Consider the following 25,282-nt stretch of genomic DNA (forward strand, 5'->3'; position numbering starts at 1 on the left):
TCTTTGTTTAGCCTCCTAAGCCACAGAGAACAAACACAATCCTTTTTCAAAAATGGGCATTTAGATGTTTAGGGGTGAAGACTGGGCCATATTCAGCCCAAGACTGACTTTCTTACAGCCTCCCACCAGTCCTCACTGGAAATGCTTTCTAGATCCTTGACTATTTGAGTATGGTCTTTAAGTATGGCAACACCATTCCTATGACTGGCCTGTGGAGTCCAAAGTCCAATCACCCACAGTGGAATAGGCCCAGTCATGGGATTTCTTATAGTACCTGTAAGAATGGACTTGTTTCCATCAGGTAAAGGCCTGGGGCAGACTCCGCCTCCAGTCCTGACACCCTCTCCACTATATGTCAGCATGGCTCAACCTCTGTATGAAGTCTGAATTTTATTTATTTATTTTTAAAGATTGTATTTATTGATTTGACAGAGAGAGAGATCACAGGCAGGCAGAGAGAGAGTGGGAGGCAGGCTCCCCGCCGAGCAGAGAGCCTGACGCAGGGCTCGATCCTAGGACCCCGAGATCGTGACCCGAGCTGAAGGCAGAGGCTTAACCCACTGAGCCACCCAGGTGCCCCAATGACTTTTATTTTTGATACTAACTTCACAGGTTGCATCAAAACTAAGTTCCTTCAACTTGCCTAATTTTTAAAACTTGCATGGCTTACTTATTTACTTATTAATAGTAGTGCAGAGGCTGGGTGTTATTCCTAGATATTCTTCCTAAACGTAAGTTACCCAGAACTGGCTTTGCAGGGCTGAGAAAAGGGAGCACAGCAGCAAGGCTGGCCCGGGCCAATTTGGCAAGTGCTTCCCTGGAGTCTGCCAGTTCTTTCTGAAATCACCGGCAATTCCTTGTTCTGGGTAAAACTGTTTGGAGAACTGGCTCCAAAAATTGATAGGAAGCTGGGAAGAGAGGAATAAGGCCTTGCTTGGTGGTCAGAAGCCCTGTGTTAGAATCATGACCCAGAGACTAACTCAATGCAGACAAAGGCCTTTGTCCTCTCTGGACCTTCACTTCACCATATGTAAAACAGAGGACCAGACTAGGCATTGAGTCCTGCAAGATTTTAATAGGTAATTCACTACAAAGGGGGACTGCTGTATTTGGGAAACACATACTCTACCACCCTCTGAGAAATGAATAAACCATATCAGTAGAAGGGACTTCAAAATCCAGAAGAATAGAATCTCCCCACTTTGTTTTAATCCAGCATTATTGAATTTCTGGCCCACCCCCACCCCCTACACCTACCAGCAACCTCAGAACATCAGAGTTGTAACAGGAAACACAGACTAGCTGGGTTCCTAAAGCCCTTGAAAAACTAACCCTTGGGGGTCTTATCATGTAGAAATGTGGATTTTCCGTGTCATTTGACATCAGGTAACTTTATTCTGATGGACACTTATTCTAGTTTTTATTTTATTTTATGTTTATTTTATGTTTTTATTCATGTAAAAAGGGAACCTTTTGTGTATCAGCTATGAAACTTTATTATTCTGTCTCTGAAATACCTTTTTGTGGCCTTCAAAGCATTCTCTAGACTGAAACTGGCCTACTTCTTCAAATGTATCTTCCAGGGTCCCCAGAAACCTCCCTCTAGATCTTCAGACTCACCATGTTAACTCTCTGCTTTGTTCATGAACTTCGTTTTGTTGATTTCTTCCATTCTCATCTATGGTGCTGGACAGTCCATGATCACAATGCCCCCTGGACTGATCAGATACTCGTGATCAAGGCAGTCTTAAACTAGGATCAACACAGTCATCTTCCAAAGGCAGGAAGGCAGAAGAATACATTTCAGAAACTGTCTCAAATTATAGATGTTTAAAAAAAAGTCAGGTTTTTATTAATCCACTGTTTTATCTTAAAACTCACTTTCCCAGAGCAGTTCATCCCTCCAACATTTTCGTCAACATTGCCCTATATTTCACTCCAGCAGCGACTAGCTATATATTTAGTTAAAGTATTTCGTTTTCTTGTTCCCAAGTAAGTGCAGGACCAGATTTAAATTTTATTTTATTATTTTAAGGCAGCTGACTCTAAGCAAGACCTGGAGAACTAAAAGGAATCATCTTGGCAGATGGTAAAAGGAAACAAGTAGCAAAGTGGCTCTATTTTGGGGTTTTGTTGTTGCTGTCATTTTCAGATCAAAGAAGCTTTAGATCTAGATATTTCCTAACTAAATTACAAAATCCTATCCAGAGCACTTTTAAACTCTCCATGTCCCTCATTGCAACAAAAACAGTGGATATTCTGATGAAAACTCTGGAGGACATTTCCAAAAAAGCTTGTCATCACTATTAAGTTGAACAAACAATAATGGCTCCCATTTTGGGGGCACTTATTGTGCCAGGCCCTATGCTAAGCACTTTCTACATTTATCTCCTCCAAGCCTTAAAACAACTCTAAAAGTATATTATTACTGCCACTTGACAAAATAAAAAACAAAGGCTCTGACAGGTTAAGTCACTTGCAAAGATCACACAGGACTCAAAATTATGAAAGTGTATCTGGAGTCTTTGTTTTTAACCATTATGGTCACAGGAAGTATTTATTGGAAAGCTACCCTGAGAATTTGGCTTGCAAATACAAATAAACTTGCCCCCGCCCCCACCAAAGAGCTCAGGGTCTTGATAGTAGATATGACTTTTTCCCCCATATAAAGAAGGTATAAATTCAAAGGGACCAATAAAAGCAGTACAAAAGAATAAAAAAAGGGAGCTAGTAAAATAAGGGAAGAAGAGATCAGTTATAATTGAAGGAATGAGAAACAATTTCATAGAAGAGTAGTCATATTTGAGAAGCACCTTAGAAAGTAAATCTGGGGGCCCCTGGGTGGTTCATTTGGTTGTGTCCGATTCTTGATTTTGGCTAAGATCATGATCTTAAGGTAGTGGGATCAAGCCCTGTATCAGGCTCCACACTGGGCATGCAACTTGCTTAAGATTCTCATTTTCCCTCTTCCTCTGCCCCTTCCCCCAACTCAGGCACAGGTATGTGTTGGCTCTCTCTCTGTCTCTGGAAGGAAGGAAGGAAGGAAGGAAGGAAAAGAAAGGAAGGAAAGGAAGAAAGAAAGAAATAAAGAGAGAGAGAAAAGGAAGAAAGAAAGAAAAAGAGAGGGAAAGACAGATCTAGTTTCTTTACAGTATACTGTACATTCAATCCATCACCAAGTACTGTTGTTAACACCTTTAAAATAAATTACTAATCTACCTCTTTTCCTCTGCTAAACCTTGATTCAAACCACCATCATCTGTCATGTAGACTGTCACAGAAACCTCTTAGCTATTCTCCCTCTGGCCCTTCTGTGGTGCACTGGGTTATTATTATAGAACTGCATATCCACATCCTTTGCCATGTGACTTACAATCCCTCTTAGAAGGTAGAGTATATTTTTCTGCCCCAAGAGTGTTAGGCTTGGCCAAATGCGTTCCTTGAACCGATGGAATAACAAACGATTTGACACAAGGAGAGATTTTAATTATACTTGCATGATAAAGCTTAGCCTCTTGTGCTCCAGTGACCCTCCACAAGAATCAGGTGGTTTTTTGTTTTTTGTGGGTTTTTTTTGTAGCTGCTACCCCTTCACCCTCACTCCCAAAACAAAGACACACAAGACAGGTCTAAAGCCTCCTGGAGTTCAGCCTTACCAGCCTAGAACACGTGATTCATAGTCAATCTGAAAAATATTTTTTTTTTTTTAAGGGTTTAGTATAAGTGACTAGGATTTTGATGTTATTTGTTATGCAGCAATAACTTACTGATACACACCATTTTCATGTCAGTTTATCACTTTCCCCTTCTCTAGAAAGGAAGAACTTTTAAAAATATAAAATCATATCATGCACTTACTCCTAAGGTTAAACCCCACTAGTAATTTTTATTATTTAAAATCAATCTCAATTTCTTGTAGGTGGCCTACAAAATAGCCTGTTAAACTCTTTTCTAGTATGCTTTAGCTCACTGATCTTTTTGTTCTTTGAATCTGCAAACTCACTCTTACTTTAAAGCCTTTACACTTACTACTTTTTATGTCTAGAAAGTTCTAGAGCTGAAGTCTACACTCATCTCATAGCCATTACCCACATGTGGCTATTTAAATTTAAATTAACTAAAATAACATTAAAGATTTAGTTCCTTAGCCATACTAGCCACGTTTCAAATGTTCAACAGGCACATGTGGCTAGTGGCTATCATATCTGACAGCACAGAGATAGAATGTCTCCCATCATTGCAGGAAGTTTTATTGGTCACAACAAGGCACAGTTAAAACATCACTCCTTCAGAGATGCCTACCCTGACCACCTACTTAAATTAGCTCTGTAGCCGACTGTCTGTTCCATGACTCTGTTTGGCTATGTTTGTGGCATTAACCAACTATATGAAACCACTACATTTATTTATTTGTTCATCAGAATGTAATCCCCAAGAGTGCAAGGATTTTGCTTCTTTTTCTCTCTGCCACATCCCCGGGGTCTAACAAAGGGTGGTGTTCAGTAAATACTAGTTGAATAAATAAATGAAGTATTCTCAGTTGGTGGGAAGGTCATTGCTAGGTGGAAGCAGAAGCATGAACAAAAGCAGAGCACTGAGAGACTGAGAGGCATGTTTGTGGCAACACTGGGACGGGACATTGGCTGGAACATAGAGTGTGGACTGTTAGATAAGTCTTCCAAGGTAGGCAAACTGAGACCATGTTATTGAAAGACTCATACTCTGGGCTCAGTTTTTGAACTTAAAACAAGATGGGAAGCCGTCGACAATTTTTTTTACGACAGAGAAGTTTCACTATTAGAAACAGTCTTCAAGACACTGATCTACCTGCTGCATGGCAAGTGGATCATAGCACAGAGAAACTAGTTAGAAAGCTAAAGACAGAATCTGATGAGAAAAGAAAAAAAAAAATGTGGGCAGAGTCTAGAGTCATAGTGGTGGCCAAAACAGCACATCACGTGTACTGGATGGAGAGAGGACAGTCTGGAGGAGTCAGACACTGACATTTTGAGCTTGAGTAACTCAAGAGAACTAAAGTGAGGGAAGAGCAATGGGTTTGGCAGAAAAGACGCCAAGTTCTATTTTTGATATACTGAACCCAAAACGTAGAGGCTAAAAAAGGAACAGAAGGGATCAGAGAGAGCCCCAGCGGTACTGGTGGGGGAGAACACAGCATAACAAAGCCAGGGTCTTAAGGAGAGCTGTGAAGATTCCCATTGGTGTTCAGCTCTCACAAACAAAAACATAATACAGCTGGAAGGGTTGATAAGAATACATAATAACCCTAGAGGACCTGGTTCATCAGAATAGTCGGAGCAGAAACCATATTTGAAGGTATTCAGAATGATCTTGGAGCAAGAAAGAAAAGACAGTAAGTACAGCTTAAGTAATTTTTCCAAAGTTAATAAATACCTGGTTTCTAGACTTCACGTGGGCCTTTATGAGCTCCCATCCCCAAAGACTCCTGATTTTTAGTGTCTGGAGTACAGATTAAGTGGAGGACTCACATTAGGTGTTTTCTGCCCTCCCTTGTAGCTGTGGCACCTCCAAAGGCTTTACTGGATAGGTTCGGGATGGCTGGAGCTTATCCTGCTTTCTCGAGAGAGACTCTGCCCTAATTAACCACCTCAATTAACAAATGGAGTTTGGCACCAAGCTAAGATGAAGTACTTCGATTTAACATTTCCTTCACACATAATTTAAATCTCAGAATCCTTAAGTTTTATAATCACAGACTTGGAAAGGATCTAGAAACCATCCAGTTTGTTTCTCTCCCCTATGAAAGAAAACACACACACACACACACACCCTCCTGCCATCCTTAGAAGCAACAGCAATAATCACTATTCTGGAACCAAGACAGAAAGGATAGCCAATTCCATGACCTCTCTGGTAGGAATGCCCTGGGAACCTTACTATCTGCTTCTGTTACGCCCAGTGGCTTCCACAGCCTGTGGCTCTCTTGCCATGGTAGCAAGTGCCCCATTGTCAGCCCTTGACTTGCATATATAATGTGGTGCAGAGAAACCAGCATCTGCCTGAGAACAACTGAGTGACCCAATTTGCAAGGAACGTTTTCAGGGTCCCTCATTCTCCACTGCCTCGACCAGGATTCTCAATTTAACTTGCCTACGTGGCTGGTTTTTCACATTCCGCAGGGTGTCATACCTTGTCTGGCTGTCTCATTTCTAACTCTCATATTTGAGCTCAGAAGTCACCTCCTTAGAGAGGTCTTCCTTGACCACTTAAAGTAGGTATTATCTTCTACCATAGAGATTTGTCGCCACATTCTATTTTCCTTATACCCATAGTAACAATTTCTATTATTCTTCTTATTTGTTAATGTACTTATTGCCTATGTCCCTATAGAGCCTATGCCTCATGGAGACCAGGACCATATCTATCATTATGCAGTGTTCCCTCAGTGCCTAGTAACATGTGGATGTGGAACAAACAGTGGTTGCTTGTACTGGTCAGATATTGCTACACAACAAAGCATCCCCAGATTTAATGTATATAACAATGAGCATTTACTAGCATGTTCACAGGTCTGCAGGTCAGCTGGGATAGCTCTGCTTCAGACTTTAGCTTGTGCGTTGACTACAGCACCTCTGTGTTTTGTAGTTTTCTTTCTTCTGGAACCAGCAGGCTCTCTAAGGCATGTGGTTCCCCCACCCCATGGCTTCTGCTTGAAACTTGCCTAACAATATCCCAGGAGCAGGGAGATATACTCTTCCCAAAGAGTGATTACCAAATAATTATGAATAATTATGAATAATTACCAAATAATAACTGAATCTATCACAATGCTCCATAAATATCAATAACTGAGTAAGTGAAATCCCTCTCCTAGATCAGCTGACCTTTCTAGCTAAGCAAACCACTTTCTAATCCTTCTAATCCTGTGTCCCATCACATTAGTTTTAGGATTTCCGTCCACTGTGAATCCATGACCTGACAAGAAAGAACCATACCACCCTGTTCTCCTTGAACAGAAACTAGCTTAAGAACTCTGCCTGTTTAACAGAGGTTAAAACCTCCTTCATTTCATCCTGGCTCTCTCTGTCCCCCTCTTCAGGCATAGGAAAGCCTTCATTCCTGCCAAAAACTAGGAGGGATGGAACCAATTAGAAGAACCTACCATCTGGTGGTGTGGGCTCATCAGATTTGCAGCCAAGATTCCTACCAGGACTGTTAAAGAGTTTGTGCACAATAGCTTGAGTGTCTGATAGAGCAGGAAATGTCTTGGTCACTGGGAAAGAGTATGAGTGTCTCAAAATCACCAGGTATCTTAGGGAAAAGCTCCAACATTTTGTCAAAGAGTAATCTGAAAAGATCCCCCCACCGCCAGCCACACCGTTTTGGATGGACTACACATTCCAAAAATTGTTCCATGAACACAGGTTTGCTCCTGGCTCAGGAGGGATTATCAAAATCTCCTCAGCTTTAACTCATGAATCTGCCATGATTTCAAACCTTTTGCCTACACTGACTTCTGATCTTGCCTTACCCACCGGCGTCCATTGTATGCTCCTCTCTCATTGGTGGCTCTTTTGTGTCTCAGCATATCAACACTTTGTCTAGTCCCAGCTTCTCCAAATTTTCCTTTCTGCAGAGAGGTACCAAAGGAGAACATCTGGATTTTTAAAAATGTATTATTATTATTATTATTATTATTATTTTGCCTACTAAGGAATAGTACACTAATTTCCTTTGGGGAACTAATCCTTCCCACTGTCCCTATAGTCTGGTGTAGAGGCTGACTGAAACTAACAATTCACCTGGTCCTTCTTACCACCCCAAGCTCTAAGAATGAACATGTGACTAGACCTAGACCAACCAAAAGATAACAATATCCTGGTCACCGTGTCACATTTAGAAATGAGTATGAGTCCTGATTTTTATTCAATGACATCAGGTCCAGGATTTTTTTGTGATGGGAATGGATGGGAAAAAGAGAAGTTCCCTTTCCACTGGATCTTCAGATGGGCAGGTAAAGGCTAGTTGTGCTGGGATCTGACAATTGGGATCTGGCATATGTTAGGTATATATAGATAGATAGATCTGAGAATAAAGCTGACTTAGTGAAAAGCTGAGATTAAAATTCAGGGGGTATATCTCAGTCCTCATGACATTCATTATTCAAGCCACTGAATCTACCTGTATACAAAATCAAAACTATCCATTGGTTAGGTTTCTGTCACTTGCCACCAAGAGTCTTGGCTGCTCACCGCTCAAATGGGATTGCCCTTTCTCTCTAGATGCAGTAACTTCTCAAGTGAAAGACATTGGCCCACATATTTAGTCCAGTCTTGGGGACTGAATCATAAGCGAGAAGACATACTTTCAGATTTTGCATTGTTGCATATTTGGACCCCGGTTAAACTCAGCTTCCTAGAGGCTTCAGTTCTTCCCATCCACAAAATAGATTCATTCATAGATAATGACCACCCTCATAGGAAAACACTAAGGATTAATTAGTCACTTTATACTTGTGGTGCATTTATGTTAATAGATAAGAAGCCTAGTTAATTATATTACCCTGCATTTCCCTAGCACTTCTCATTTTTTGAAGCTCTTTCTTAGGAGTAATGACATTTGCCTCTTCTAATAACCCTGAGAATCTGATATTATAACCCCATATTATATATCTGGAAACAAAAGTGGGCACAAAGATTTCTCGAGGCCATACAACAAGTCAATACCAATGCTGAACAAATTATTTCAATTTCTGTATATACTAACTATTCTAATAAATCTCATTAGAAATTGTCCTAGTGGTCTATAATGCTCTTAAAATCAGAATAATACATACAAATGATTAAACTTTTATTGGGATGACCATCATAGCATTGTTTGTAGAAAAATATTTGGAAATAAACTAGACATTCAATAAAAGGAGACAAATGAAATAAATTGTAGATATGTAAGTTGTACATACGTACAATATGCTTTTAGAAAGACATTAAAAATAAATGTGTAATATTCAAAGTAGCATATGTAACACTGGATAAAAAAATCATGTTGTAAAATAGTAATACCAATCTATTCTTAATTTTTAAGTTGATATGTTCAGAAGAGAGATGGGAAGTTTATCCTTAGTACTGTAATTACACAAATTTTATTTTGTTTGGTGTCTATGTCCCCATGGTTTTCTACAATACACATATCACTTTTGTACACAAAATAAATGCTGTTCTTAAACAGTTCTTTCCCATCCTAGAGATTCTACATCATGCACACACAGAAACAGCCTTAGCCATTGGGTATCAGTTTCATTAGCCTCCAACTGCCTCATTAACCCCAATTTTGCCCGCATCCTCTGTGATCTGGACCTCCCATGACCTTGGGCTTCTGTGTGTTCTTTGGACAGCAAGCTGTGACACACCAAAGTCACAAGAGCCATCAGAGTGGAAAGAGCTGTCCAGGATCCTCAATGCACAGCACACCCTGATTGCAGGTGCCACAGAGCAGCACAGGCCACTTGAAAGCACAGAGGGCTGTGTGACCAAAGCAGCAAGCCCTGATAGCAGGGGAGGAGAGCTGCTGCCAGGGGAGGGAAACTTCAGGTCCACAACAGCAGCAGACACAGCCACCAGTGGAACCAAGAAAGCCCTCCTAGCTTGCAGATGTCTAGGGATAGAACCAGATACACACAGGCCATCATCACCCCCCTCCCCACACCGAGAACTCAGGTTTCTCACCTGGGGAAAATGGAGAATGAAAGGAGCTGTCTAATGGCATTGCATGGAGTGGAAAGTTGATTTGAAATCAGCTATCATTTGTTCCTTCTCATAATAAAGACATGTCTTGATAGAATTATTTCGTTCACTGGAAAGAAACTGAGGTTTCAGAGAAACAGAATTGACTTGTCCAAACCATACAAGGCCTCAGTGGCACAGCAGGCCTTGAACCAGAAATCCTTGATCTAGAAAGTAGAGTCTTATATCTTATCTAGGACCCTCTCTGACAATAGTCCAAAAGAAGCCAGATTGAGCTTTTGATTCGGCTTACAACTATCACTTTCTAGCAACACTTTCTAGTTTTAACAGCCTTCCACAGGAATTTACAATGCAGCCTATTGGAACTCTCAAAACTCATAATATTAAAGCACAACCCCCATAAATGGCAGTAATTCAGGCTTATTCTCATCACTGCCCCCATGTTACGTAATACACAGCTATGCATTCATTCGTTCATTCATTCATTCATCCATTCAACTAGCATTGCTGAAGACTGTTCCATGGTGGACACTGTGATAGGGAGCTCAAGAAAATGCAGCCACTGCTCTCAAGTTGCTTAGTCAGATAAGACAAGGGTCCTGGGGTGCCTGGGTGGCTCAGTGGGTTAAAGCCTCTGCCTTTGGCTCAGGTCATGGTCTCAGGGTCCTGGGATCGAGTCCCACATCGGGCTCTCTGCTCAGTAGGGAGCCTGCTTCCTCCTCTCTCCCTGCCTGCCTCTCTGCCTACTTGTAATCTCTGTCTGTCAATTAAATAAATAAAATCTTAAAAAAAAAAAAAAAAGACAAGGGTCCTGAGGACTAAAACCAGTGCTACATGTGACAACTGCTCTGGGGAAGATACAAAGGGCCAAGGGGCAGAGGAGGTGGGTGTGAACATGGGAAAGCAAGGAAGGCTTCCTGGAGAAGGTGATACAAGGGCTAGGACTAACCAGAAGGACGGAATTTCAACAGGGGAACATGGAAGGAATGGTTTGTAGCTGCAAGTGGAGGAAACAGCATTGAGCTGTCCGGTTTGACTGCACATCAAGGTTCCTGCTGATGAAGTAAGTGGGGACTCCAGCTGACTCCTCACTTGCAAGCCCAAGCTTACCAGCCCTATGCTGTCAGCCTCCAGTTCCCATGAGCACGCCCACGAGCACACCACAGAGCACACATGACAACTTACCCCTACACCCAGTCATCAGCTTCCCCTTCCCCCCAGCGTCTGTCCCCAGCCCTCTGCCCATCTGCCAGACTTTATCCCAAATTGGCAACAGGAGTAAAGGCACAAAGATCATTGCTACATAAGCAGAAAGTCTTCAGGGAGCATGAAAGTGGCAAAGTGCTCTCGAGCATCTGATTCCTGGTGAGAAAACAGAAATCTGAACATGACACTTCTCTGCTTGAAACCCTTCAGTGGGTTTCCCACAGCTCTTAGGCTAAAAATCAAAATCTGTAACAGGGCCCACAAGGCCTCGCCCTTGCCATCCTTTCCAGCCCCCCACACCCTTCACTTCCCTTCCTCTCAGGCTTCTGCTCAGGAAGCTTCTAGAATATGTCTTCTTTTCCAAGCACCACATCGCTAAAAGCCTTTAGTTCTCAGCTCAAACACCTATTCATCCTTCTGCCCAGAGCTGATTCCTTTGTACTACGCTTCCATTGAATCATGGCCCCTTCTTTCACATCTTTATCACAGTCTATGATGATATACCCATCTGTACAATTATTTGACTAATATCTCCATCTCTCACTAGCTGGTAAGCTGCATGAGCACAGGGCTGCCTTCTGTTTTTGTTCATGGTAGTAAGCACTCCATAAATACTTGTTGAATATTGAATGAATGCACCTGAGACCCATGGGAGGCTTAGTACTCTTGCCCTGGTTTACAAAATGTAGCCTGGATGTGTAATGTGCTGGGGGAAAGTTCAGAGCTTTCCTTAGGTTCTCAGTCGAACTAGTGGCTGATACAAGAGCTTCTTTTCTAAATAGTTTGTCCCTGAGTTTTCATACACTCTCACCATAGAAATACAGCCCTAGAGGGACTCTCAGAAATGATAAGAGCTTTATTTTATAAATAAGGTTGGGGTGGTGGTGCTTTTCCAAAGTCACACACAGGAATGTTTCCTGGGGATAGATAGTCCAGAATTTGAACCCATGTCTTCAAATCCCAATTCACATACTTTTAACTGCTTCAAACTTGGTGTGTGATGTGGGGTGGGAGGGGGGGAGATATGAGGAAAGAAAGAGAAAATCTCCCCATTGTATCAGCTGTTTTGTGCATGCCTATATCCCCTTTAAGAACCTGAGCACCTTAAGGAGAGAATCAATGCCTAATGCATTTTATTTTCCTCTGTTCCTAGTGTGATGTCTTGTAGTGGTGAATGGATTTTATCTTTTGCATCAACTTCGACTGTGAGCAATTTGTAGTAGCTGCCTGGAATGCTATGATGAGAAAGAAAAAAGAAAAGAAAGGAAAGGGAAGGGGAGGGGAGAGGAGAGGAGAAAAGGGGAAAAGAGAGGAGAGGAAGAGGGAGGAAGGAAGGGAAGAGGAAGGAAGAAGAAAGCAAGCAAGCAAGCAAGCAAGCAGGAGGGAGGGAGGAAGAAAGGAAGGACAAAGAAAGAAAAGAGAAAAATAATCTCAGGCCATATCTATATTCATTGGGAAAGAATTTTGTAGTCAATGACTGCTGTCTGCTAGGGTGTGGAAGGGGGCAGTAATGGTACATAGGCTCATGGAGGACAATAACGATGTTTTGAAGGAATGAACAAATGAATGAATCTTAACCATTTATCTTGAGTGTCTGAGAGGAGAGCAGTAGTCTCACTGATCTCAGCAGAGTCTTCAAAGTAGTCAGAAGAAGCAATGTTCATAAAGCTTGACACAAAGAAGCTTATGTTATCAATATTACTTTTTTAAAAAAACTCAGAGTGAAAAACAGACACATGTTGATGACTACATGTCTAAAAGTGAAGGCATGGGTAAAGATGGAAAAGCCACACTCAGATTTGTAACATCAACCGGAGATAGGCAGACATCTGCCATTTAACTGAGAGCACAGGGTGGATGCAGGAGACCAACTCTGAACTCTGCACCTCCCAACCACAAACACGTGCTCCACCTTTCAGGGCCGCCTCAACCTCCCCAGGAGTCTTGCTTATTGTGCACAACCATGCAGGAGACTTAGCTCTTAACCCTGAATCATAAACTTCACTGGGGCACTTCTTGTGTTGGACTCTCTTACTGCTCTTTTGCTTTTCTGTATCCCTAGAGTCATGTATTTTGGAAGGGGGAAAGCCCATTGAGTTTTGGAGTCCCCAAAGCTGACTACAAATACTGGCTTAGTCCTTCTCCACTCTAGAATATGGGGAAGACCCTTACTTGACTCAGTTTCCAGAGCATCATGTACAAAATGGGGCTAATGATCTTTCAGGATTGTTATAAAACTCAAGGACAACCTATGTGAAGGGTCTGTCACATGGTAGGTCTCTGGGATCATCTTTGTTTACCCAGAACCAGCCCTCTATTCTCTTCATTACTACATACAGATTTTTTTGAGAACAGAAGTTACATATCTTTTGTGTCCTCCACTATTAGTTACAGAGTGAAGAAGAGATATTATTGGAATGAAATAATGAAATGACATGTACTGAAGGATATAAATTAGGTGTGAGCAGACTGGCTTGCTTCCATGCCTGGGAAGCAGTGTAATTCTGTTACACTGACCACATGTACAACAGGGAGTGCTGAAGACTTTGGTGAACTTGAGAGTTTATGCCTTATGCCTAAGGAGGACCGCACTGGGGCACCTGGGTGGCTTAGTCAGTTAAGCATCTGGCTTCAGCTCAGGTCATGATCTCAGAGTCCTGGGATAGAGCCCCATGTAGAGCTCCTTGCTCAGGGGGGAGTCTGCTTGTCCCTCTCTCTCTGCCCCTCCCCCTGCTCATGTTGTGTGTGTGTGTGTCTCTCTCTCTCTCTCTCTCTCAAAAAAAAAAAATCTTAAAGGAAAGAAAAAAGAAAGAGGACAGCACTTCTCAGCTCTAGACAAGAGAAGCTAAGCAGGAATGTAGGTCTGGGGCTGCCTGATGCCCTAAGTTTTTTAAGAGAAGCTAGAAATCTAGATTTTTATGCCATTTTTTAAAAAGCACTATGCATTTTAAATTCACTGGACTATTAGCCTGCAACTCTAAAAATGCAAGAGCTAAGATGCCATCTGTCTGCTACCCATGCCTAAAGTCTGGCTAGATCCCCCTTGGGCTTCATGAGTGGGTCTATAACAGAGGGAAACCCACTATAGTTAGGCAATTAGCCCCCACCTGACTGCCACGTAGGCTCTCAGCATCTTGTTGTTGTTGTTGTTTTTTTAAAGATTTTATTTATTTATTTGAGACAGAGAGAGCAAGTGAGCACGAGTAGGGGGGTGCAGGGGGAACGGGGAAGGAAAGAATCTCCAGCAGAGTCCATGCTGAGTGTGGAATCCAATGCGGGGCTTGATGCCACAACCCCGACACCATGATCTGAGCAGAAACCAAGACTTGGAGGCCTAACCAACTGACCCACCCAGGCGCTCTAGCTCGGAGCATCTTTGTGCTGTGTGATTTCTTGGCTTCTGGAGATATTGGTTCATTTGTATTAGGGGTACAGCCCTTTACTGGGTGTTGTCAGCAACACTGAACCATAGATATACATGACCTTTCTGGATAGTGTTTCACATTCTGGTGGTAAAGTTGACTTATAGACACACATCAAGGCAACAATGCAGGACAAACCAACTGGGGCTTGAAAACACAGTGCTTCCAAGAGACAGGCAAGCTAAATAAAATGAGAGAAATGGGCTGGTTGGGAAAGTAACCATCTAGATGGAGTACTCCCACCTCTATCCTAGAAAATTGGGGCTATATAGATGTGAGATCCAATATTGCCACATCTTTTAAAATATCAAAGAGACTTAAGATACCCAAATTTTGATGTGAAATTCCATGATTTTTAAATATTGTGCTGCACCTGCTTACAGATGGCCATTAGGTGACCCCTTCTGCAGTATTAGATAAATGGATGAGAGGCCCAGCCTGGGCTGCCACAAGAGGCCAGAGCAAGAGAGTAACACAGTAAAGTTATCCCCTTCACCTTTGTACTTGTCATTCCCTCTGCCAGAACACACCTGCCTCACCCCCTTTTTGCCCCCCTTACCTTGTCTTCCTGGAAAGCTGCTATTTATCACTGAGACTCAATTCTGCCACCACCCTCTGGGAGGCCACATCCACTCCTCAGGGCATCTCCAACACTCCCTACAAATTGTTACTAAAATACGACATTATAATTTTCTCTTTACAGGACAGTCGGCCTCACTAGGGATAAAGTCCTATAGGGCAGGGAACATGTCTTACTTTTGCCTGTATTTCTAGTGCTTAACACCATGTCTGGGCTTGATTAAGGGCTCAAACACGCTTGCTAAGGGAATGGAAAGCTTTTTAGATTAAAGAGTTTCTCAAAGTGTGATCCCCATACTAACTACTATGGAATCCCCCCAGTGTTGGCTCTTGAATATTCTTACTCAGAGGTCCAGAATCCATCTCTGAGTCTTGCTTTAAATACGCTCCCTGGTTGAATTTTCTATGCACTGAAGATTGAGGTCCTCCTGGCTAAACTGTAACCCCCACTAGGAAAAAGACTGTATCTTCTTTGTTGGCCATTATATTCCTAGCATCTGGTACAGTACTGGCCATGAAGTTCGGCATTCAGCGTATATGTGCAGCATGAATGAATGGAAAGGTAAGACTTAAGTTGTGACTGCTCCTTAGACATCCAATAGAAAGCCCAATCAGCATCTCTTCTCTCCCTTTATCTATACCTACCACAAAGGCACCAAGCTAAACTGAATAGCTGGTCAGTTAACTACAATCTCTATGGACAGTCTCCTCAACTCCTGCCCCTCTAGGCTTGGGTGAGTGCTGAGAGGAAAATGTAAGGCATTTGCTAATTCAGTGACTTTATCCCTTAATGACCACGGACAAGGAAAGCAAGGAAGCTCGAATGCAAAGAACATACAAAACTCTCATCGGCCACTGGTGTTAGCAGTCCTCCTCTTCCATGTTCCCCGCACCCCCTACCATACAAGCATCACTTTCCCTTTGTGATCCTCTGATGCCAACATTCCAGCAAGAATAGTTCTCCTTACACTTCCTCTCCCTTCCCTTCTCTACCCTCTGGTGGAGGGATAGTGAATAGCAAAATGGGCAGGAAAAGAACCAAATGACAGCAAACATTACGAAAAACAAATACTTAGAGAGGCGCCAGGTTGGTTCAGTCAGTTGGGCATCTTACTCTTGATTTCAGCTCGGGTCATGATCTCAGAGTCCTCGGATCAAGCCCTCCGTAGGGCTCCATGATCAGCAGGGAGTCTGCTTGAGATTCTCTCTCCCCCTCTTACTCAGCCCCTCCCCCATGCACACTCTCTAAATAAATAAATAAATAAAATTCAAAAAAAGAAAGAAAGAAAAACAAGTATTTAGTTATTTTCTGGAGGTAAAACTGAGGCACTTAATTTAACTACTAGTCCAGATTTCAAAATTTCACCAGATTCAGATTTCACCTGAATAAGATGCTTTTCTTGGTTTTCCTTATATGATTAATTAGTGTAGCCTACTGAAAACCTGTCTACTTCCTCTGACATGTTTTACTTAATTCAAAACAGGACAGATGTACAGTTTTCCCAAATCAAAAGACCATAGGGAACATAGCCCCAGAAGGTTTCCTGGGCTCCTGTAAAAGCTAACAGAGAATCTTCCAGGCAGGCTGGGAATTACAATGCTAGCACTGCCATCCAAATTGCCTAGTACTGGCTCTGATCTTGGAGCTGAAGAGAAAAAAATAGAGAGCTAAGCACAAGATAGCATTATTGCTTCTCATACAATCCCCACAGCAACATTACCCACTGCACCATAAGCTACTTGAAAGCAAGGGCCTTTTATCATTTCTTTTCCCAGGGTCCATTTCAGTTCAGAGTATTGAAGAAACATTTAAAGGATGGCCAAATTAATAGAAACCTGTGCAACGGTACATGGCAGGAATCAAGTTTAAGAACCTAGATCTCTTCACTGCAGGTTCGCTAACCACCATGGATGACATGAAATAGGATGTGTATCCTATTTCAATCTCCCCAGTAAATGGCCAACAACCCTATTCGAGATCAAGTGTTAGGTAGTTAAGATAACAATACAGAAGCACCACCTTTGGCCTCAGAACATTTCCTCCTCCGTTTTTTTCTGTCTTTTATTATCTTGTCCTGCCAGTCAACATCTTGACACTAGGATAGCAGTTAACATCTCATTCCACCAAACTCTGCTGTAGACCATTCTAAGCACTGTGAGTGAATGCACACACCAGCCACTTATTTTTCCTGATTCCTTAAACAAGTAATCCTTCTGGAGTAAGGGGCCCCTCTGAGAGATGACAAAAGCTATGGAGTATGACAGAAGCTGTGGAGCCTCTCCTCAGTAAACAAATTAGCATATGCATATAAGTGCAAAATATTATGCATAATTATAGGCGGATTTTAGATATGTTGATGCCCACACCCAAATCCTCCCTTCAAAGGCTTTACTCTATGCCATATCAAAAGGAAGGAAGGTTACCTACTCAACATTATTCAGTTTTCCAGGGAGATGGTTTCATAGAACACAGACCTCACACTTAAACTCCAGCTCTTTTTTAAGGATAGTGAATAACACAGTAGACAAAATTTTCAACCTCAGCATTACCAAAATGCAAAACTGTTATTTTATTTATTCAATGGGTCACTCCTGTGTAAAATCACAGCTATAATTCGAAGCACCATAAGGTTTTCTCCTTAGGTGCTTGATCAAGCCACTGCCTTAAAAGTCTCTGGAAACTTCCTTTTGCTTCTTGGGTAATCTAAGCAGATCGATCAGGCTACCATAAAGAACAGTATATCTGTCGCAGTGCCAGGAACATGGACTGTGGGGGTCACAGGACCACCATTTACTTCCTGGGCAACCCTGGGCAAGTTATGTAACTTAGTGCAGCCTCAGTTTCCTAAAAAGAAGGTAACATAGTGCCCCCTACGGTGCCTGTGGGGATTAAATCAGCTAACACATGAAAAGTAGTGCATTGCAAGGGCCGTTGTGGTGCTCAATAAGTGATAGTAAATGCTAATATAACTGTCTCTAAAATACTTACCATAGTTCTTAACACACAGTAAATCCTCAATAAGTGGAATCTGGTATAATTATAATTCTTGGAATTTGTATGAACTTTGTCTTACGAGTGGTCTTAGGAATAGGGAGAATTCCAAATTCTCCATATGAGCTTTCAATGCATAATGCACATTCAGTTCAACCCACTGAGAGCCCACCATGAGGGAATGTGGGAAAGAGATGAAGGAAATGTGATCTATGTCTTTGTGCAAAGCTCAGTAGGAGTCACCAAGTCCATAGGGGCACACAAAGCCTATGGTGCCAGTTTAACCCAGATTTGGGTCGCCAGTTGTTCTTGGCCATTCAGCTCACACCTCCATGCCAGAAATTCCTATTTGAGTTTAATCCCTGAAGGGAAAATGTCTCTACTGATTAATTTTTATGCCTCCATCTGTCATCAAATTGCAATCATGGAACCACACAGATCTCCTTTTCAGTCCTAGTTGTGAGAAAAACTCAAAATCGTATTTGTTGCCCACATTTCCCTATGCATTCAGTTCATATGTCAGAGACGTCTCTCTTCCTTCTCCTTCTTGAGATCACCTCTCAAAGGCCATCCAACAAACTATGTCTTAAGCATCAATCACTTCAAAGCATTTTGGAAGTAATCAAGGCACCAACTTTACAAAAGTTCAGGTCATTTCCCAAAGTGGGGAACCAGATAGACAACTTGTCACATATCCTTTCTAATCAACTACGGGTATATTTTCTCCTTTTAACTTGTGCACAGGAGAGGCGTAAGCATTTTAAACCACGTTTCCCAAGTCCGAATCTTTAATTCTCTATCTCTCCGAAGTTTCTTATGTGTGAAACTCTCTCAGCTGAAGAAGAAAACCTCTGCAAGGTAGGGAAGAGGCAGTCAACCCGAGCACCCATCGTCCTGGCATTTAAAGTTAGCTGACAGTGAAAAAGCAGTCCCATTTTCTAAAGCATTCCAGGATCTAAAATACCAACTGATAGAATCACTCAAAAGGCCCTGGAAATTTTTCTTGGAGGGCTTTCTCTTATGAAGACGAATGACAACTCAAGTGGTTTTTTGCAACACTACCACCTACTCGCACGCTCTCCTTTCATTGGTCGATCGCAGAAAGAAATGTCAGGAATAGCAGCGATTACTTACATCTATAGGTCATCTCAAAGCTGTCGCTGATGTTCACAATATCAATCTGGGGGAGCAGCTTTGGGGGCTCTGTGAGTTGTGACAAAGCAAATCTAAAAGCGGCATGTTCCTGTGACTGCTGGTTTGGAAATAATCCCCCTAGGAGGAAAGAAAATGCAACATGGTGTCTGGGATACAGACAGGTTTAATCCCCCAAAACCCCACCCCAGATGGGCCCTTTTCTTCTCCCCATGCCAAACTCACTAGTTGTAGCCTTCAGTGGTGGGGAGGGGAGTTCAGAGAGACTCAAGTAGACATGGGGGCTTCAACTTCCACTGATGAACTTGGATGTGACAAGGGCCTCCATCACTCCACCCAAACATTTGGCTGTTCACTCCTCAACCCAGATGAGGTCAGAGAGAACAGGATAACTGCGATTCTCTTCCTCCTCCCTCCTGTAACCATCCAGGCAGCCTAAGCTCTGTGTGCACGTAAACCTTCGCTGCGCCTAATCTTTCCTCTATCGGACTCATTCCTCGTTACAGAGCCTTACAGGAAGTAGTACTAACAAATGTTGCAGGGGGAAATCTAGCCCTGGGACCCTGTGGGCTTCTTCAGCACTGCAACCCTTTGCTTTGACACTTTTGGTCTCTGACCTGGCAAGACCTGCATGCAATTTAACTATTCTGTCACCTCTGAGATATATTATTCATTTCTTCTGAAAACCCTAAATTTTTACAAACAGTATTTTGCTTCTTCTCTGACATTCATGATCCCAGCTACCTAGGAATGGCTTGTTACATAAGAGATTGCCATGGTGTCTATTTGCATGGTAGAATCCTGGACTTCAAAGGTGTGGGGGTTTAAGAATGTCAAGAGGGTATGAACATTCTATTCTAGTGAAAAGCATAACAAAGGTGTCTGTTGGGGCTCTAGTTACAAGAAGCAAGAGTACATGGCTTACCTTTGTATTTACTGTGGACAATGTAAAATGAATTAAATTCCATTTCTATGGATTCGAATCAGCTATTTCCAGAGACTGAACTATAACGAATGTTTACAGAGAAGTTTGTCTCAGATTCGACAGCAATGACAGTCCCAACGTAATGTACTTACAACTTCTTATACAGTGGGTATGTGTTTGTGTTTAAGAACCAATAAATGGACTGTGAGGCTTTTATTAGCGATCGTACAAGTAGAATCAAATACTACCTGATGGCGGTGATATTCTCAGCATTTGTTCTACAATGTAATGTTTCAGCCTCTTATTTGAAAACAAACAATGGTCTTACCAGTTGAACAAATAAGTTGGGGCTAAATATGATGCAAAATCTGCAGAGATATATGGGCAAACACATATCCCATATACGTACCCAAAACACAAACCACCTCCCCGCGTTCATAACCACAGTGCTGTACACAAATACACTTAGAGAGAGCAAGTCCACACATCTCAAGACAAGCATTTCCAACCAGCAACGTACAGGCCATGCGTAAGTTCCCACATAAACAAAATCTTCTCCACAGAAGAGCAAGTGATTTACACATGTTAATATGCCACCATTTTAAAGAGTAAAAACAAAAAACTCCTGCTGGATTCTGATGCTCCACCCACCCTCCCCCCACCAGGTGACCACACCCCAAACACGTCCCTGTCCCCTGCCTCCTCCGTAATGAATGAAAGAGGGGGGTGGGGGTGGGGAGGTAGGCGGCACAGATGGGGCTTCAAGGGAAGTGTCTCCGGAGGAGGCAGGAAGTTTTGTTTTGCGTGTAAGGCACTAACACAATATACACAGACACACTTCAGAATATAGTTTAACAGGTGTCAGGAAACAAAGCAAGTTACTCCATGGCCGTTCCAACCGCCCTTGGAGCCGGCATGCTGGAGAGGCCAGGAGAGCCTGGTACTGCGGCACATGTGTGCCCAGCAGAATAGGACCTGCACCATATCCTACCCCCCCCCCCCAAAAAACACACTCACACAAAGAACACAAAGTACCAGTAATAGCAACTTTCCCTAGTGGAGCTATGTCCCTGTGGGGGAGAGAAAACAGAACCCAAACCAACCAAAATGCCTCCAAGCAAAGCAACTAGCTCTATTCCGGGACACACATAGCGCTGGCACGCCGGTCACACTGAAGCCCCGAGCTCTTGTGGACACGCATTGTTACTGGTGTTATTGCTCCTGTTTGTTTTGCTCTCACCCGTTGTTATTAAAAGGAGCAGTATCTGTCAGCTGCCCCAGAAATACAGGGAGGGTGAGGGGTCCTTTTAGAAGCATGACAACCAGGAGGGGGAAACAGGAAACAAAAAGGCAGGCAGCATGTTGAAACCTGCCTCTAAGTTGAGAAGATAGAGCCTAGGGATGGGGACAGCTAAGAGGAGGGAGGGGAAACATGTGTCTGTGTGTGCTAGTGTGTGTGTAAAAGGTAGACGATGTCTGTGGATGGCACATCTATGAGGTGGGGGCGAGGGCAGGAATAAAGGCAGGCTAGGAAGTTCCGGGATCGGAGGACTGGGGACCACCAGCCCAGCATGGCAGACAGCAGAGAGAAGGCAGCTGGGGGCGTCCAGTGCAGGAATGAGAGCCCCGCTCGACTTAGAGTGGGGGCCTCCTGGCATTATTTCAGGGGCTGCGATAAACCCAGCGCCCTTCACTCCTTTCAGAGGGTCTCTTTCCCCTCCTCCAGCCAAGAAATCATCGCCTCAGTCAGTTAAATACATATGTGCATATTTAATACCTCATCACACACAGAAATACACCACACATATTTATATAAATAAATAAAATCAGGCACCATCTATCGAGCAATGGAGTGAACTCCTTTAAACACCCACTACCCCTTTCCTCCTCGCTACAGCCTGAATTTTCTTTCTTTCAAAGCAGTGGTTCCTCCATTTCACATGCTCATGCCTAGAGTGTGAGTGGTGTGTGTGGAGCTGTGTTTCTATGTGTAAATATGTGTGTGCACACTTCCCTTTGCTCCTCATCTGATCAAGAGAAGCCCCCTCCCCTGCTGGCAGTCCAAGTCCGCCTTCCATCATCACCCAGCTTTCTATCCAAGCACAGTCCATAGCAGGGGGCTTGGGGGACACAGACACCCCCCCCCCAAAAAAACCCCATTCCAGACCCAGAAAGTCCCTCCCCAGGCTGCCCCTCTCACTCACCGATCTGGATATTGTTGGGGAAATTGGCACCTACTACCGCGCCTAGGAAACCGGTGCAGAAGAAGGCAAAAATGTGCTGCATATTCCTTTTTGCATTGGCGAAAAAGAAGCCCAGGTCCAGTCATAGATTTGGTATTTCCCCCCCTTCCCTTGATTCCTCTCTCTGTTCTGCCTTTTCTTTTCCTCCTGCAGTTCCTGCCTTCCTTGCTTGCTTCCTTCTTTCCTTCTGGGAGGTTTGTCTGTTTCCCTTGGAATCAGAGCACTTAAACGGCAGCGTTAACACCAACTGACAGCCAGATTAACTGAGCACGGCAAAGAGAAGCCCGTCCTCATGCTGGCGGAGCGCTTGCTCCCCCTCTCCTCTCTCCTCTCGCAGCCTGCCTCTCTCTCCCTCCCTTGCTCTCGCTCTCCCCCTCACACTCACACAGGCTGCGAGCTCAGGCGGCGCTAATACCCACCAAGCCAGCTCAAGTTCCAGGGTTGACCTCTCTGCCTACCACCCCCTGTCTCCCAGTCCTCACCTTCTCCTCCTCTCTGTGTGTGCAGATGGGTGGTGGTGGGGGCTGGGGCTGGGGGATGCTACAGGGAGCCTGGTCCTGAAAGGAAAAACCCCCTCCCTCTCCCCCTCCCCCCCAGCTCTCTCTGCCCCCTCCCCCAGCTCCCAGCCCTACAGATGCTACTGGAAATGTGGGTTCAGCTGCAAGTCAGTAGGTGGCAGGGGGTCCCCACGATAGTCTTCCATCCACCGGCTGCTTGATCTAGGTCACTTTTTCTAGGAGCACACAGGCTGTGCTGGATATATCTCCTGCACTCCACTGGCCCAATTATTCCTACAACTAATTCCTGAGGGGGAAGACCCTAGAAATCCCTCCTAGGAGCTTTAAAGGAAAATAAAGCCTTTTCCTCCCTAATAGGAATGACAGAGAGGCAAACCAGAGGGTCTGGAGTGATTGGCAGGTGCCTTGGCTTGGACATTTGGCGGTTCCTGTCTGCTTTTACAGGAGGAATTGGTGGTCTCTTCCGGATCCTGGGCATGTAAAATGGGTCCCCTTCCCAGTTTCCCTGCATGCCACAGGAGTCTACAGCATCAGAATCATGTGGGTGTACAACAAAGGCTAAGGATACTTAGAGCAATTACATGAGTCATTTTGCAGGGATTCTAGTGAGAAGATTCAGGCTTCTTTCAGTTTTCTCTGGATGCTGGTCATGTCCATGTAAACGAGAAGTCCACAGACCCTCCTGGACTGGAGCCTCCACCGAAATAACCTGTAGAGAGAACAACTGTGTTCAGGGAAGTAGTGTGGGCTGCCAAGTGACAGTCACGAACCATCACAGAGCACTTTGCAGTTTCTGAAGCAACTTCACAGTGTGACCTCACTCTCTCCTCACACCAGCCCTGTGAAGTAGCCACCACCCTTATTTTACAGATGAAAATCTGGAGGCTCTGCAGACTAAATCATAAAAATACAGACCTACTAAGATGGAGCCTGGACCCTCAGGACCAACATAGGGTCCATCCAATGAACTTGAATGTTCTGGGCATTACCAGTTGACCCACGGCCCTGGTCAGAACTCCCACTCAACAGATGATGGCACAGGAAAAGAAGAGTTTTACCTTTCTATAGTTAGAAAGAAGAACAGACCTGATTTTGCTTTGGCATTTGACTAGGCCATTTCTTCCCAAGGCTCCTTGCTTCCTTTGCCAGGATTGCTCAATTACACACACTCACGTGACACTACGAGGGCTGGGATTTGCAAGAAACAGCTCACCATGTTTGATGGAGCTCTGGAACCAGGAACAACTTGGAGGTCAGATGCTTTCTAATTTCCTATGCACCTGCACATCTATTAATTAGCACAAATGATTTTTAACATGAGTGTTTGTTTACCATGTGCCAGGCTGTGCACACATCACTTAAGTGTACAATGATGCCTATAGTAGATAATCTCACCCCCATTTTACAGATAAAGAAACTGTGACCTAATAATTTCCCCAAGTTGCCATTACTAATAAGGAAGAGAATGAGGATTTGAACACAGGAAACTCTACCCTGAGGCCCAAGATCTTAACCCTCAGGCTCTAATGACAGAAAGTACTGAGCAAGAACATTCTAGAGGGAGTGTAAGCATCCGCTTGAGAAGGTGAGAGAACAGATCAGAAAAGACCTCTAAGGTCCCTGATAACATTAGGAGTCTGTAATGCCAGGATTCCTTCTTATAATTTCTCCATTTGCATATTTTTGTCTCTTGCTATTTTGAATGGTACCTGGGGATCTTTTAAGTTCCCCGAGCTTTGTGCCGGGTAATAATAATAATTAGGCTGTCACTGAAAGCTTCACACTTCTCTGTCACCTTTCAGGGGAAGATCTCAAAGTCCTTTACAAGGATTAATTAGCAAAACCTCAACGCCTACCTGTAATAGTTAAGATTTGTTTTGCTTACTTTGGGGGAAGGGGGCTTTAGGGAGTCAAAACCATGCAATTTCTATGATCATTAGAAATCCTATAGTCAGACAGGTTTTCCTAAAATATAGCTCTAACTATGTCATTGCTTTGCTCAAATATGGTCAATGGTTCCCCTTGGCCTATTAAATACATAGTTGTTCAAGGATTAAATAAACATGGAGCTTACATATTTCAAGCTTGAACATCTAGGTCAAATTATGTTTAGGTTCAACTGTTTATCTTTAGAATTCTCTTCAAATATGGGTGGAGAACCTACTCTGTACCCCATAGGGTATCATGGGCTGGGGGATATGGAAAGGGAATATGGCACAGTTTCTGCCTCCAGGCCCGTGAATGTAGTAGAGGAGGAAGATAGATGAATCCTGCCATCTGTCATCGAAAATAGACCATGACATGAGCTCTGATAGAGATGTAAACACAAGTCTGGGGGAGCAAAGAAGGAAGCAACCATGGGGAGCCGGCAAGGCTTCAAAAGGCAGAAAGGGAGGGTGGAGGGAAGACACAGGACCCAAGGGAAGAGCACCTGCAAAGGCTGGAGGCAGGAGAGGACACTGTATACTCTGGGAGCCTGGAGCCCGTGCTGCAGACTGGGAGGAGAGAATGGGGAATGTGAAA

General features: G+C 43.4%; 1 protein-coding gene across 5 annotated transcripts in view; it reads right to left on the reverse strand.

The window, feature by feature from the left end:
• The window catches only part of GRIA1 (glutamate ionotropic receptor AMPA type subunit 1), a gene marked incomplete at both ends in the record, with an annotated part of 310,204 nt that extends 287,920 nt beyond the window's left edge, over nucleotides 1-22,284 (reverse strand). For all 5 annotated transcript variants that reach the window (XM_080804641.1, XM_080804640.1, XM_080804644.1 and 2 more), the window contains 2 exons: nucleotides 19,056-19,193; nucleotides 22,203-22,284. In XM_080804641.1, the coding sequence (XP_080660767.1) occupies nucleotides 19,056-19,193; nucleotides 22,203-22,284 (220 nt within the window). The remainder of the gene's footprint in view (nucleotides 1-19,055; nucleotides 19,194-22,202) is intronic.
• Nucleotides 22,285-25,282: the final 2,998 nt, after the last annotated feature.

Source organism: Martes martes, assembly GCF_963455335.1.
Source record: "Martes martes genome assembly, chromosome: 5".
Lineage (NCBI taxonomy): Eukaryota > Metazoa > Chordata > Mammalia > Carnivora > Mustelidae > Martes > Martes martes.